This window comes from Morone saxatilis, unplaced genomic scaffold (assembly GCF_004916995.1).
Source record: "Morone saxatilis isolate NCDOM2014 unplaced genomic scaffold, NCSU_SB_2.0 Contig9, whole genome shotgun sequence".
In the NCBI taxonomy this organism is placed as follows: Eukaryota; Metazoa; Chordata; class Actinopteri; family Moronidae; genus Morone; species Morone saxatilis.
In genome coordinates, this window is record NW_023340268.1 from 2,935,106 (window position 1) to 2,951,232 (window position 16,127).

General features: G+C 40.2%; 1 protein-coding gene across 1 annotated transcript in view; it reads left to right on the forward strand.

The window, feature by feature from the left end:
- The window catches only part of col11a2 (collagen, type XI, alpha 2), a 56,569-nt gene that overhangs the window by 2,741 nt on the left and 37,701 nt on the right, over window positions 1-16,127 (forward strand). The window contains exon 3 of the mRNA XM_035681892.1: window positions 8,552-8,774. Coding sequence (XP_035537785.1) covers window positions 8,552-8,774 — 223 coding nt within the window. The remainder of the gene's footprint in view (window positions 1-8,551; window positions 8,775-16,127) is intronic.

Consider the following 16,127-nt stretch of genomic DNA (forward strand, 5'->3'; position numbering starts at 1 on the left):
AAACTGGGCCATGGCCCACCTCGTCCTCACACATCAGGTAATATTTATGAGGCATTCATAGTCGAGTCTGTTGATGCTGGTGATGTTGCAGACTGACTACAACCTCCATCCATGTCTCTGACCTGAAGGATTATCTGTAAAAATAAGATAAAAAGACACATTTTCATATATAGTTTAACAATATAACCAGGGAAAAATTCTAACAACACAGAAAAGGTGTTTTTCATTTCATGGGAACTTTAGTGCCACCTTTAAACTGAGGTAACCTTTCAGAGGGAAGCTCAGCTCTAAACTTCACTGTAGCCTACTGTGTACTGCAGTGACAGCTGTTGAGGTGACTTCATTTGTGGAAAAACTGGCGACTTTGAGGATACAAATATGTTGCTGTGTCAAAGATGCCATGGTCCCACCCTGTGTTTTAGTCAGTAGGTCAGTTAGTGATTCTTCTGTCCGTCCATCCATCGAACCACCTTTTTCCTCCCCATCTCAGTTTCTTTCTGGAATCACGAGTAAATACTGTTTGATCCCTCCTCCCTCCCTTTTGCTCTCTCTCTCGCTTTCTCCCTCCCCTCACCTCTGTCCTTTCTCTCCTTCTTTATCAATGGCCCTCATTCATTCCCTCTCACCCTCTGCATGCCTGTGTGCCCCCCACCACCAGCTCTCTGCCCACCCATCCTACCCCCTCCCCTCCACTCTCTCTCTCTCTATTCATTCCTGTGATTTTTCCTGCCTGTACCTTTCCATGGCCCTAACATCCCCTCCCAGGCAGCAGTTTCCTCAAACCTCCATTCGAATCCTATCTCTCCCCTACATCTTTGGCTAAGTTTCATTTTGGGGATTTTGGCATTTAGATGCAGATCTAGATGTGGTTATTTCAGGCTTAAGCAATATTCAGTTGCATTTATGAGAAAAAAATTAATTGCCAGTACTTGTCGGTATACTTTTTACAATTCCAGGTAAGATATGCAGGTTAGATGTGCTTTTTTTTTTTTTTTACTGCTACTGCCTCTGTGTAGCACAATGAGGCTTTTAGTATGGTGGATTTATATATTGGACAAATTCATAAACTGTACTTGAAATCTGCTCCTCACCTATATACTGAAATAATAATTTTTTTGGCTCAGTATAGCGTATTTTCTTTTCTGGTTCATGCTATATCACCAGTCCTTCTAATAGCCTTTTATTAGTACAGCCATTATGCGCCATCTGGGCAAATTACCTTCTAACAGTGAGTAATTGTGCTAAATTGAGCAACAATTGAGTTCACCTATCGCTATATTTAACTCAAAGGGTAAGGCAGCTGCCTTCAAACTCCCAAAAAAGAATTGCTAAGTGTTGAAAGCCACAATTAAACGAGTACGCAAGAGAAATGCTGAGAATGAGAGGTAAGGGAACACACACATTGTATTTTTAACTAAATTCAGTTGATCAAATATCAAAAGACTCCCGTAATAGCTGTGTGCTCATATATAGAACTCCCTGTCTCTCAACAACAGACTGTTATACATCAGTTGGCACGCAAACTTCAGAGCTCCTGAACACATACCCCACACAGAAAAACACACCCACTTAGGTGTACCCTTGCTGTACCTCCCCCTCCCTCGCTCTGCCCCTTCGTCACCCCTTGTCCTCCCTCCTCCTCCTCTACTGCCTATTTCGAGGTATGTGGTTAGCTGGGTGTGTTCAGCGGCCAGATTCAAGATCACTGACCCATTCTCTGTATGAATTCCCTTTTTTACCTGGCTTCGCACACCTCCAGCAGCTTCACCGGGCAAAGAGGAGTGTGTAGTTATCACACACAGATACGCACACTCTTTGACCCCACTGTTAGTGCCGAGAGTATCAGTCCACTCCCTTTCTCCGTTTCCTCCCAGGCGAGCCCCTGCTCTGATCTATTTCTGTGTTTTGTGGCTAGCAGGGTGTGTGTGCGTTTGCGGCCCTGCCCAGTAAAATACAGACTTTTCAAGGAAGTCAGCAATATAATATGGCCGCTTTATTGTAATTACAAGGTTCTCCTTTTGGAAATAGCGCACAGAGAGAGAGAGCTGCCCACAGGCACTTGCTGAGTCCGTCTCCAAGAGTTAATGCCATCTTTTGCCATCCTCCAGCAGGCGCCTTTGTATCGGTCTCATCCATTCTTGTCTTCCTTGCTTGCATTGACCCAGATAATGCCACACCAGGCAGCTCTTTCAGCTGGGTACTAGTCACCCTTTGACATTACACCCAGTTAAGATTCCAGTGCCATCTGACTGGAGTGTCAGAAGTCAGTTACGTGGGTGGCCTCATCTGATGGAGCTTTCCTTTAAGGAAATCTTGTGGTCTCTGGGTTCTTATAACCCTTAAATTACTGCCCAGCAAATTATAAGGCTTTATTAATTCAAATATGGCTGACATTGGAACTTAATTGTGTAATTAAGGGGTTCACATTGACCTGTTACACAGATTTTCTTCTGGACTAGACAAGCGGAAGCACCTGCCTTTTGATGTCAGGATTTTTTACCCCATCATAACATTCTAGTAGCCTCACCTCTTGTGGTCACCGCAATGTGCTATAAGTCTGTTTCGGGATGATGAAGTCATGTTGCTGGTGGGGGCATACATGCAATTCCTGTCTTTTGGAATTGGTGGTACCTCCATAATGTGGATGCTCAGCAGATTATACTGTTGCTAAGGCAGGGTTGCTTTATGCTGCATTTGGTTAAGGGTGTGGGCACTCAGGGTAAAACACATTGGATACTAAAACTGCACTAGACAAGCCACATTTTTAAATGCTGTAACAGCAAAATAATAATGACATACCTTGACCATATTAAACCAAAAAAAAAGGGGACTCTGTGGCAGTGTAAACTTTTAATTTATTATAAAATGACTTTAATTTTACTAGTAGAATTACAGAAATAAGGGATCTAAACCAAACTTGAGCCATTAAAGGCATGTTACAAGACTAGGCAGCATTTGATGCCCACCAGGCACTCTCCAATACAGGTCTCACTGTCGCCCTGGGGTCACACTACGCAGGTCTGTTCTGTGATAATCTGTCACTGTTTTTACATCCATAGTTCCAGGTTTTGATGTTACTGGTACTTAAAAATGCAACAACCTTTCTAATATATAGAGCTGTAGGGAAAAAACTAACTTTTATTAAACACTTGGGTCAGCACATGCACAGCTATATTATTACTGTAAAGACAAATGATAAGATGCTGGAAGGGGATTACTGTATGGCTTTTTATTATGACTTGGTTCCTGCTGTTTGTGTTTTATGTTTCCATCAGCTTGCTCTCTAAACATCAAACATCCACTTGTAAACTGAATCTTCATCAAGTCTCGTCAGCTGCAGGGTCAAAGCAGATAGAAGCAGGCCTCAGGATCAGATTGAGTAGGCAAGTAGGCACCTGCTACAGCAACTGTTGTGAACCTGCTTTAATATAAAGACACACATACAGTCTTAGTTTGGATGTCAGAAGAAAGAGGAGTGGATGAGAGCAAAGAAGATGCTGAGATTATGCAGAAAGAAACAAAAGTAAAATATCTTTACGTACGTGAATAACACATTTCATATCTTCTCTACATATAAAGTAATTGAATCATAACCAAGTGGCTTTATTTTCAAATCTGACCTGTATGACCATATTTTACACTTTCATTGCATTATTTTCCATCCAATACCTATCGAGTGATCGAGGTGCTTATGGTCAATATTTGTAAATCAAGTGTGATATCTCAGATACAGCTGGTCCAAATTAAATGAGACTTGAAGGGTAGAACACTTTGGAACTGCCACTTCAGTGGTTTGACAATATTACAGTTGGCTTAATGAGAATTGGGCACCAAAACATTCTCTCTTGAAGCAGAAAGATTCACTGCACCTGCTCTTGGTCTATGTAGGGCAAACTGGCCAAATTTAACAATAATATTAAATTATATTCCAAAAGCACAATGAGACACAAGGGGCTTTAATAAAAACCCAAATATGATCAAAACAAAACAAAGGTAAACACAATTAAGTACATTAAATACATTAAAGAAATATGAAAAGATAAAATAAATATTTGGTAAAAACACTTTAGGAGAAAGCAAAGAGAAAAAGATTTTGTTGAAACGTATGGATAGATTTATATTCCTACCTTTGAATGAAAATCTTATTTACCAAAGATAGTCATTAAAGAACTGATTCTAATTGATATGTAATATGTAATAAGTTCAAAAATGTAATTAAATACACACACACACACACACATACATACACACACAGATACACCAATACCACCACAGTTTATGGGAACTAAAGCAGTGATTGATCCTTGACATTTTGGCCATACCACCACTTTCTGTCTCATCTCTGATAAAACCATAGATGCAACAAAAGTGTCTATTACCATCCCTGAATATGAATACTCAAGTTTAAGTGAATAAATATTGTACATACACATGTGCAAAGTCGAGCACAAACACATACCACAGATGTCTCTTGGGGTGTCTCTTTTTATGTCTTGTGGCATCTACTTTCAGAGCACAAGGAGGCCAGAACCAAACAGTCTGTTACCCAAAAACACTCGTTCCACTGTGTCCAGGAAGCCAAAATAAAAACCCAGAGCTGCCGCAGTGAGGGAGCGTTTCCTGGACTTTCTGATTTAGTATGAATAATCCTGCAGTGAAAATAACATCTCAGTGAAGCTACAGTGTGTACAAAAGGAGGAAAATAACTCCAAACTAAGCATTCAGGTAATAAATTTGGGGTTGATATTGATTATACTTTATTGCATTAAATGATCCAGTATCTGGTTTCTTATTTTTTTCTTTCTGATCTTTTCAGAGTTTTTTTTGCTGTTCAGTTCACCTTTTTATGTTTTTTCTTTAACATCTGAGAACATGAAATGCTATACTTTCCTTTTGGTTTCCATATTGTAATATATAGGTATAAAAACGTCCCTAGCCTGGTTTTCCTTATGATTCCTGATGGATAATTGCTGGATGCAGGAGCCTAGTTGATGGTTTCAGAGAATGATCACACAGCGGTCCGCTCCTTCTCATTCTACATACATCAAAGCTCACCCCTGTAGTTTCTTATGAAAAGGCAGAACAATTTTCTTTTTTTGGCAGCTTTGTACGCAAACCCATAGACAGTACATTACCGCTGAATTTAAGCTAAAACATGGCCCTCGTACTTTAAGCGTATCCCTTTTCTGTTTGTCCGGAATTTAGTGTCCAGTGGGCATGTATTCTGGGGAAAAAGATAGTTTCGCCAGGCATCTTAAGAGCCCATGGGTCCAAAAACATCACACAGTGTAAAAGAAAAGTAGTTGGCACTGGCAGAAACCTGGCGAGTATCCACACCAAGGTCTATGGTATATACAGTAGGTCAAGCAGTGTATATGATTTAAGCTATCAGTGGGCTGAGCCTTAAATTTGAGAATATTTACAGCAACAAATTACAAACGTTTCATGTTTCACAAAAGATTTCCTTCTAGTTAAGGTAGCAAAATGTCAAAAACAGTAGACACTAAAAGTCACCACTGACAGTCTAACTAATAAGACAATAAGCAGCTCTTTAAGATAAATATCCAATGCTAAGGAAACCATAGAATATGTTTGACTTTAAATGATGACTTCATTTATCAAAAATAAGATTAAACAGTTAAGTGAATAATATAAAGTATTTCCTTTTTTTAAAGAAAGTTCTTGTGAAACTTGATAAACACACATCCACAGGTCTGAATTTGCTCGATCAAACGGATATAAGCAGCTGCATTTATCCTGTCCTGCCACTGTTTTATCACATTGATGCAAATTTTATCAACCTGATGGATTTTTCTCACTTTTATTTACAATAATGGGTTATAATGATAAAGCCAGTCTCCCCTGTCAGACATTTACTATCCTCCTCACTGCTACACTCAATAACAACGACAGCATTGCTGCACTGGCACAAATGTTTAGTTTTTAATGTATACTTATAGCAGGTTTGTGTTTAGTCTGCTGCCATAGTTTACCTCTTATCTACACTGTAAGTGAGGTCCTTCTTCTGCTTTTTCTCCTGGTGGGTCTGACTTGCAGTGTATTCAGAATAAGTAAGATACAAGATAGGTATGATGAAGATATGAAGTTTGATCAGTTTTGGCCATGATACTGACGATGCATTTAAAATTATTTTTTCTTCTTTTAATTATTGTTAGTATATTTATTTAAGTTTATGTTTTCCACCATGGGGTTGTGCTTATAACCGGTCAACAAGCATATATAATAATACCTTGATGTATAGTGTAGTATACTAGGATGGTGTCAGGCTAACATAAATAATACCTTCCCATACACAAAGAATTTAAAGGTGAAATATAAATTAAAATAACTAGTCTAGTTCTTTAATAGTTATAAGAGTTCTAATAAACTACTAATTTGATTTCTACAAAATAAGATAACTGTATGACCCACCTTACACATGTAGGTCCATTAGGCACACATTACTGTGTTTAACTGATCAAGTCTGTTTTTCCACCAATCTTAGTCAAGTCATTTGAACTTCACACTACTTACCCTATCAAAACTAAGGGATACTAGGAAATTCATTTTCAGTACTTCTAAATCTTTGGGGATTTATTAAACTTTTTACTGTGTTTGCTTTTATTTTTTATTTTTTGTATTGCTGCTGAGCCCTTACAAAGAATGATAGTAAGGGCCGTTAACATAGAAATAGCACAGAATGCAAACACATCCCGCTCCTTATCCCCTCAGAGAAATCAGACAGACATGGGGAAGAAATGAAGGGTACTGAGAAAGAGTGAGTGGTATAGAGCATCAAGGGATAATTATGGTTAATTACTGCTTTCTGGATGTGGAGTCTGCAGTCAAAGAAAGTGACTAACCATGGGCTGTGTGAGTGCAGAAACATTTACAAGGCAGACAGGGGGTAGCTTTGAAATATAGAAGATGCTGATGGGTGTTTATGACAGGTAGGGATATAAAAGCAACTTTGAAATTATGAAAGGAATGTCTCTTTGAGATTACTACTAAAGTTGGTTTAAAGTTTATGTCCCAGAGGTTTCATATTTTGTCAGTGGAAAATAGACACTAAACTTGGAAAGGAATGTGGTGTTTATATTGTTTTGGATTTTCAGGTATTCTCTTACAGATATCACAAAAGCACTACATACATACAGTGTTATTACTGTATAATACAATTTAATTCGATAGCTTTAAAGTAAATGGTTTGTTATTGGTAATTTTGAACTAAAAAGCAGTATCTCTTAACTAGAAAGGATTTCTGCTTTCATATGAGATTTCTGAGATAGATACAGTATTTTAATTTATCTAATTTCATTTCACTTCACTAATATCAAATAATCTTGAAATTTATCATCATTTCTTGTAACTAAGTAATAATTTCCTGGTGTATTGCCAGCTGGGCAGCAGGTGAAGGCAGGGTCTTGGCCAGTCAGATCTAAACCCAAGTGGTGCTTTAGACTTAAGGTTTGGAAGGTTGTTGTTGGTGACTGAAGCTGCTTGGCAAACACAAGTTCATTACACACTACACACTGATTTACAAATTATGTTTACTCATGTCTGTTTTTCTTAGGCCTTTCATCTCCCTCTTCCTCTCTATCTGTCCTCTTCCTCTCTCTCCCTTCCAGTCTGTCTCTCTCTTTCTGCGCACCTGAGCTGATGGTGCAAAACAAGGCCACGTGGGACTGACCAATCAGAACCAGATGAGCCCTCCAAGGGTCGAGTGAAAGGGGCGTGGTGAGGAGCGCGGACAGAAGTCTGATTGGCTGTCTGGACGCTCAGTCTTCTGTGCTGGCTCAGCGCGGTGAGTGGTCCTGCTGTCTTATCTACCGTTGACCTGCAGGTTTCTTATGGGTTATAAAGCCAGAATTTTCATGCCACAGATGCAAAAATAATAAAGTAGGAAGTATAAAAGGTAAAGAGAAATACACTGTTTTGTTATTATTGGAATTTTTAGAGAAAATCAGTGACAGAAAATGTTTAAACTGCTGCCATGAATCCAGTGAGCAATATTAAACCACTAACTCACAGCTGAAAAGAAAGACGCCATTGTTGTGTGTGTGTGAGGTGAAATATTTGTATAGGCTTACCATTAAAAACGTTCAATTCACACTCTCAGACGCTTCTCCGTACACGTAGATCTACGTGCGCCTAGGGCGCAATTACGCACGCCCTCTCTCTTCCCCTTTGCCATTTACTCTCTCTCTCTCTCTCTCTCTCTCTCTCCACACACACACACGCTCGCACTCTTCGTGGGAGTAAGTGTGTAAGTAAAGAAGGGGAGAGAGAGAGAAGGGAGAGAGAGCGTGATTCCAGGTCTCTCTCTGCTGCTCTCTCCACTTTGGGTACTCGTACCCAGTTTGACTCAATGGGGCTTTAGCACTAAGGGGTTAAACGTTAAAATAAAAGATATTTATTCACCCCAAACCCCCTTTAGTGTTTAGGTTTTGTGCATTAACATAGACAGACATAGGTAACTCATTAAGGAAAGTCTCCGGGAGAGAGGTAGAGACGTCTCCAGAGGCGTGCCTTTTTGTCTCTTGCCTCGCAGAGGGTTCAGTCGGGTGCCTCTCGTCGGCTGGCTTTCTGTGAGAGGATAACATCCACCATATCCTGCATTTACAGCACAACCAGGCCGGCAAACTACTGCAACACTATGGATACTGGAGATTGTGCCTTCCGGAAGAAACGGAGACCATGGCGCATGGACTTCTCATCCTTCGCCTTGGTAATCGTGGCGCTCGCCCTGTGCCAAACGACCGTGGTTCGGGCAGGTAAGATGGATTCTCTTATTAATAGTTGTGGTGTTTGTTTTGCTTTTTAAACTAGACTTGGTAAGATTACTTTGACACTTTTAGTGTTTTTCCGTTTCAAACGTGGTCATTCTTCGCCGTCTGACTGGAATTACCGTGCGTAATAAACCTCATCCAGTATTGGACACTTGCGCACCTGACATGCTTCTTTACATTGTACCCGAGAAACATTGTCAACATGCTTCAACAACAATAAACCCACAGAATCCAGTAATTTAGATTTTTACATATTTTGAAGTTTATCTCTGCTTTCTGTACTGAGTCAAATTCATAAAGTATCCCAGGGCGACTTGCATTTGCTCCCTGGTTCCTAAAGGAAGTTGGAAAAAACGAATAAGTGATGCGAGGGAAATTAGAGTGTCCGATAATGGACCTAAGATACTTTAGGAGATTTGAGGCGCAGCGTCTGTAAAGATCCATCCCCTAAAACAAACAAAGATAATAATGACACCAATGCCATTTCTGTATATTAAAAAAGTACTTTTTCTTATTGGAAAGTTGAACTCTCACCAGCCTCAACATACCCTGTCCGATAATGGATGTTACAGATGCTACAGGCTCTTTAATAGCATTTTAATCGTTTTTTGTTTTTGTTTTTTGCTGCAGGAAAACTTACAATTGCGTTATTATGTTTCAAATAAAAGTTTTTTGTTGCTTCTCTGAACACAGTTTCTCCCGTTGTCTCCCTCTCTCGGCTTGCATGCAGCCTGCTGACAGGTGTCATCCCATCAAGCGGCTGAGCTCACAGTTTTCCGGCACTCGGGTGCTTTTTAGTCATTTGGAACTATTTGCCTGATATTTACTTTTTCTGTTTATCTTAATGTAAACTTAATTTCACTACTAAGAACCCCATTCCGTTTTGACAGGGTGGTGTCCATTTTACGCACTTCGGCAGGCCCCCCATCCGCAGGGGGGCATGGGGTAGGACGGTGCAAAGAGCCACTGCAGTGGCTTTTGAGGAGGTTTATCGTTTAAACGCCTCGTTTGTGATATTTGTACTAGTATTTTTCTGTATTGAAACTGAATGTCGGCCTGTGAGTAAACTGGGCTGTGGATAGAGGCTGCCAGCAGGGACTGAGAGGTTGGCTGGGTGTTTACCAGTTCAGCCTGTGCACCAGTCCATCCATCACTGCCTCTGCCTGCAGGGAGGAGGGATTTCTGCATCAAGTTTGTGAAATGCGATTATAAGCTTATGGAAAGTTCCCTGCGTAGAACAACAGGCTATATTTGTGGTTTTAAGAACAAAGATAAGAACATTCATAATGAGAAGAATTATTGATTTAGACGTTAGAGTTTAGAAGATCTTTGACATTTTTCACAGTCGACAGTTGTCAGTACTGTTTTACTTTAAGGTTTAACTTCTTGTAAAGTTTATGCCCCCTCCTCTCCCCTCACTCTCTAAAGGTATAGATTAGTTCGCCTGAAAGGAATGATCTGTATGTGCTGCAGTTCCCCCACGGACCACTGGTCGTCTAGAGTTATTTTTAACACAGAGAATCCATTGATTCACCTGAGTCCAGATCAGTTCAGATGTGACTGAAGGCTTTTGATGCGGAATGGCACGCGGCACGTTAATAAAAAAAATTAAAAAAAATATAAAGATAAGTTATTTTAAGTGCAGCAACGCGAGGTGAAATTGTGATGTCTGAATATGATATTTTGTGAGGTTTCAATGAACCTTTGAATTGATGAACTTGTCATTTTCGTTCGACTACAATGGATCTGAAACTGGTTGGAATAAGATTTGGATCTTCTGGCTATTGTTGTATTTATTGTTCTTATAGCAGCGACCTTGGCTGAGACACGTCATGCAGATTTTGAACAGAAACACAAAAGCAGGTTTAGTTTACTCAAACGTTTTTGGACAAATTGATTTGGTTTAGAAGTTTCAGTTGACAGATGGATCAATGGCTCTTTATTCTTCCTGTGGATAACCTGCGGCGACAGCTTACGGACCAAGGGGGCTTTTGTAACATAAATTGCCCTTCTCCAGTGTATTCTTTGGCCCCGTTTCCAATTTCAGATTGCGAGAGGCGATTGCACCTTCCCGTCGTCTCCCGTGTGTATTTTGGAGGCGGAAGCCTCAGACATTTTTGCTTTTTATGAATAGGTTATTATGCGGCGGAGCACCTCGGTCGCAGGGGTTTGGGAGTGAAAGCGTTCAGTGTCTCCCTGTCTGTGTGCGCTTTGTACAGTTCTGTTTGTGTATATGTGTCTTTAAGCTATGGATGTTTTCCCCAGTTCAGGGTGTGGAAATGTATGCCATCAGTGTGAATGTGCCTCTGTGTGCAACACCTCGGGCAGGTTGTATTTCTCATCTTAAAGGATGCCTATAGAGGCGTTGTGCGCCGGGAGGTGTTCCTTTGCTCGTAGAAAAAAGTTTTTTAATCATCTGACGCTGTGATAATGTCAGAGTGACGCAAATAAGCACGCCTTTTACCTGTAAGCGCGTGCCTGGTCACCTACGCGCATGTGCATGTGTAATAGTTCTCACAATGGATTATATGCGCATAGTTGGCCAGATGCACTGGACCACTGCCTGGGCGGTGCGTCTGTATGCGCGTTCCTGTGTGCGCAATGCGGTGCAGCAGCGCAGATGTTAGTGTAAACTATAACAGCGCCCCACCCAAGCAGTGAAAGACCGATTTGGAGAAGAAAGTGGTCAGAATCTTTCATGTTTATTCTCTCTTCCCTGAGAGAATGAAGACTAGAAAAAAAGGAGGAGGGACGGATGAGGTACAGTCATTACCCAGAGAGCAGTGGGCCTAGAAAGGCATGAAAGCTGAGTTTTGTTCAAAGGAGAAGAAAATCAGAGGGCAATATTTTCTTGACATGGATGTTCCTCAACCTCATTTCAAAGCAGAGCGCTCCTCAAAGGGCAGTCTGTCTCTGCCTTGGCTAAACATAACTTAACCCCCCCCCCCCCCCTCTCTCTCTCTCTCTCTCTCTGTCGGTGAATAGAGCTCCTATGTGTGGTGGCAGTGCAGGGTTTTGACAGTTCATTCCTGTGACTGTATGGAAGTGTGTGGTATTTCAGGCTTCTGCTGATCACACGTGACTCAGTCTGGCAGCTTTAACTCTTGTCCCTTCTGCTTTATCATCATTTTCCCATTGGCCTGTGTGGCTCTAGTGATCTACATACTTTCTTCTTTTTTAAATATTCCTTGTTGTCTGCAGTAATGTGTCCATTTCATAATGTTGTACCTGCTAGTGTCAGATGCCTTATCCCCACCAGATGCATTGCACATAATTCTCAACAATCATCATTATGACACTGAAAAAGAGCTAGGAGCCCAAACCAATAAGATTTACTTTTCAGCCATGTAATTTGGGTAGTTATTGTGTAGTTGATCTGCCTTCTCTCCGCAAAATTAGATTTAGCTGATGTAGAAAGACCTTGTATAGCACCAAACCGACACACACACAGGTGTGTTTCAGCTGGATGAAGCATCTTTTTTTGCCCTGAGCTGCACCTTCCAGAAAGACCTTAATCGCATTCTGCATTCAAGATTGACAAACTCCAACCATAGCGTAACCCTAAACTTAACCATGTTTAATGTAAGATTACTTGATTGGTGGCGGAGCACAAGCTGGGAGGACAGGCTGCCTGGGATACTGAATTCATCGCAAATAATTTTATTTTTTCAAAGTGGCATGTTAGCATATCAGTAATGTTCAATTTACTATTAGCAAACAGTACAGCTGAGTCCGTAACACAGGCACAGCTAACACTGAAACAACTTTAGGCTCAGTTTAGTGATGATTTTAAAATATATTCGTTTGAATGGGAAGTGTGAAGTGTGAGGTTCCAATAGTTCTCTGTGTAACTCTGTCTCTTACAGGTTTAGACTGCAGAAAGGTTTAGGTATCTTTTTGGGCAGGAAATTGTAACTGTATACTAGCCATCACCACCATCACTCTCAATCACTCACTGGCTTCAACCACGGATGCAAAATTGCATCATTTGCATGGACAGATAAGAAACAGACTGTGGTTGTAAAATAAAAAACATGCAGAAGTCAAAGAAATCAAAGTAAGATACACATAAACACTTCTGAGGCCACGGTTCTAAACCATGACATCCCCTCAAACTGCGAACTTGTTAAAGCTTTTCTCAGACAAGACCGCGTTAGCACTGCAGACTTAAGTTGTCATACTGTAGTGAGTAGAAGATAGTTCTTTCGTCTTCCTTGGTTTCATAGGTGATGATTTAGTGGTTTGTGTGTGTGGATAGTTAGGCGTCTTCCAAGGCATTTTTCTTTAGCAGAAGATGTACAAGGAAGGCAGGAGAGTGTGCCAACTTTATAATGACAGACTGTCTGTATAGGATGCTATTCCTAGTCACTGTTATTTTGCTGCTTCTAGGAAGTCAGTGTAGGAGGGTGCAGGGACCAGCTGTGTGTTTTTACATGTAATGTTAATGTACATCTCTTCTCCAGACATCAGTACAGTCTATCCATTTGAAAATAGCTTTTAATGTTGGTGTAAGCTAGTTGTTTGCTTTAACTGGGATGACTAGACTTCAGTCCATCATATAATAGAAGACAGTAAAAAATACAGAAAACATGCCAGAAAACATGCCAGAAAGTAATAAATCACATTTTATAACTTATCTGGGACTATTTCAAGTGGCCCATGCAGTAATCCCCAATTATTGAATAATATAAGTATCATGCAACATTCCTTTATTCTTTCTCCATACATTTTTATTTCTAATTAGGCTCACAAGTGGACTGGAAGCCATCCCAGCATGCATTTGGGAGGAAGGCAGGGAAACACCTTGGAGAGATAAAACATGGGAAAAAAGAAAAATGTATTAACATTGCATACTATAATATCTTGACTAGGGCACTTAGTTTATCTTCAGATATGGATAAATCATTTTATCTACCAAATGCAATGAACATAAAGGAATTAGTGTTGGCAGCATTAGTGCAGTAACAAAAAATAAATACAAATACTTGTAACTAATGTAGTGTTATAGTAAAATCCAGACACAACACATGTCGCCCTGCAGTGCTCTTTATCACCATCTCCTGACACTTTTTTTTCTAGCTAAATTGCACCTATAAAATTCTAGGGTAGATTTCTGATGTGGGGATTTCCACACTGAAAAGTATCGCTAGAAACAGTGATGATGATTATTAAGTAATGCAGGCTCACTGCTGTTACACTTCTCTTTATTATAACTCTGACTTGTCACCTCTGGCTAGACTCTGAGATAAATGTAGGTATTCAGATACCACTAGTCACTGATTTTGATCAACATCTTTAGGCTTTGTAAATGTTTTAAGATATTATCTACAAATAATGTATAATCTGCATTAGCACTGACCAGTCTTCAGGTAAAAAGTCAGCTGTAAGATTTAATATCCATTGAACCTTTAGAAAGTTACAGTGACTGTGAACCTGATTAGTGTACTATATGGAAACAGTGTTTTGAGCTTTAAGGTTTTGTAAAGTGCAGTCAAAGCTGACCTGTGAAGTCTCACCATTAAGTACAGACACATCAATGGGTCTAAGACATGTTTCTAATTTGTGCCCTTGCTGACTGACTGTCCAATGTGACAGTACGTTACAGGGAACCACTGACTGTCTCCTGGTCAGGGCCCTGTGGTCCCATGTAGGCCCTGTGGTGTCAGTATCCACCCTCAGATCCAAACTAAGACTGTGGCCTCCAGCCCTGAAACCACACCAGACTCCAGCACGATACACGTTGGCAGAGCACACAGACTGGCACAGACCACATAATGGTATACAGGGGACAGTAGGGGACTTGGGCATGTGCTGGCTGCAGCTCCTCAATGGAGGGAATGAAGAAACCACATAAGGCTGCAATACAGTAAATGTTGGCACTGCCCTGTAGTGACGGATATACCACATGGACTGTGGTATTCATTAGCACTGATACTCTTAAGTTAGTGCTGATAGAAACAGGTGTAATAAGATAAAAGCACAGAATGTTGCTGTTTATATATTTGGTGCATGACAAAGGTGTTAGATTCTACATATCTTTTCTCCTCAGCCCATAATTACATTGCAAGCAAAAGCCCAAAGACTTAAAGTCTATTAAATTGACAAGTAACCCTGCTGTCTGCTTATTGTGCTTTACTTTGATTATTTTTCTCAGTTTTTAAGAAGTTTTGGCAGGGCAGACATTGATTGTCTCATCATTAATCAAAATTAGATCTTTTGTTCAGTAAAAGATGCATTGCAGCACAGTTTGTCTTTGAATTGCATACGTTATGATTGAATTATATGACTTAAACATCACTTCTAACATTATTTTCTTCTTTATTAACTCCTTCAAGTTTCACGTGTCTCTGGTTATTGGGAGGAAATCAGTGAAACATTTGTGATGGCTCCCTCTCAGCTTTCCTCTCACAATTGGATTTTTACTGACATTCATATAGGACAAAGGATAGTTCTGTATTTGTCTTTTCCCTTATGGAGAAACTAGCCAGACAATGTCAAATGATGTGACATCTACATGATAATTAACACCCCACCAATAAACCAAACATTCATTTTATAGCATATAAACAGTGTAAAGTCTAATAACCCCTTTTTACAGCATGGGTACTCATAATAGATTTTCTGTCTGTGTACACAAGGCATTATAAATAAATCGTAACTATAGAGCACCATGTTGAAAATTATAACCTGCAGCAACTCATACGCCTAGCCATCGTGGTCAGCTGGGTGGATGGGGACACAGCTGGGGATTTAGGAACAACTGGAGTTTAGTTTACATGGAGTTTAAATTTTTTAAATTATTTTTATATTTAACTTTTTTAAATTTATGATGGTTTTGGAGCTCTTATGTTAATCTTTTTTCATCTCTGGCCCCTGAAAACCCTGCCATCTTTGTTTATTCTTAGAATTGCCAGAAGACTTGAATATTGGACTGGAAGATTGGTGATTGGTGTACAGATGAATTTGTGTGTCTGTGCATATTTGTGCATGTGTGTGTGTGTGTGTGTGTTAATCTGTGGTCAATATTGCACGTCTTCCTTGTTCTGTGTGTCTAACAATGAGGTCGTTGTGTAAAGGTGATAGGTGAGGGGTCAATGTGTCAGCTGGAGTGTGTGTCTGGTATTTGGCACAGCTGTACAAAAAGAGGAAAGCGCACACATGCATACACATGCAGAAATTGTTACACAAAGCATCTAAGGCAGAATGCCCAGGAGGTGGAATAAAGGTTTTCCTCTGAAGTGAACTGAGAATCACACAGTTGTCACTTCACACAAGTCTGCAGTGATAGTATGACCCAGGGCTCAGTGGGCTGACTAGATGGCTGTGTGTGTGTGTGTG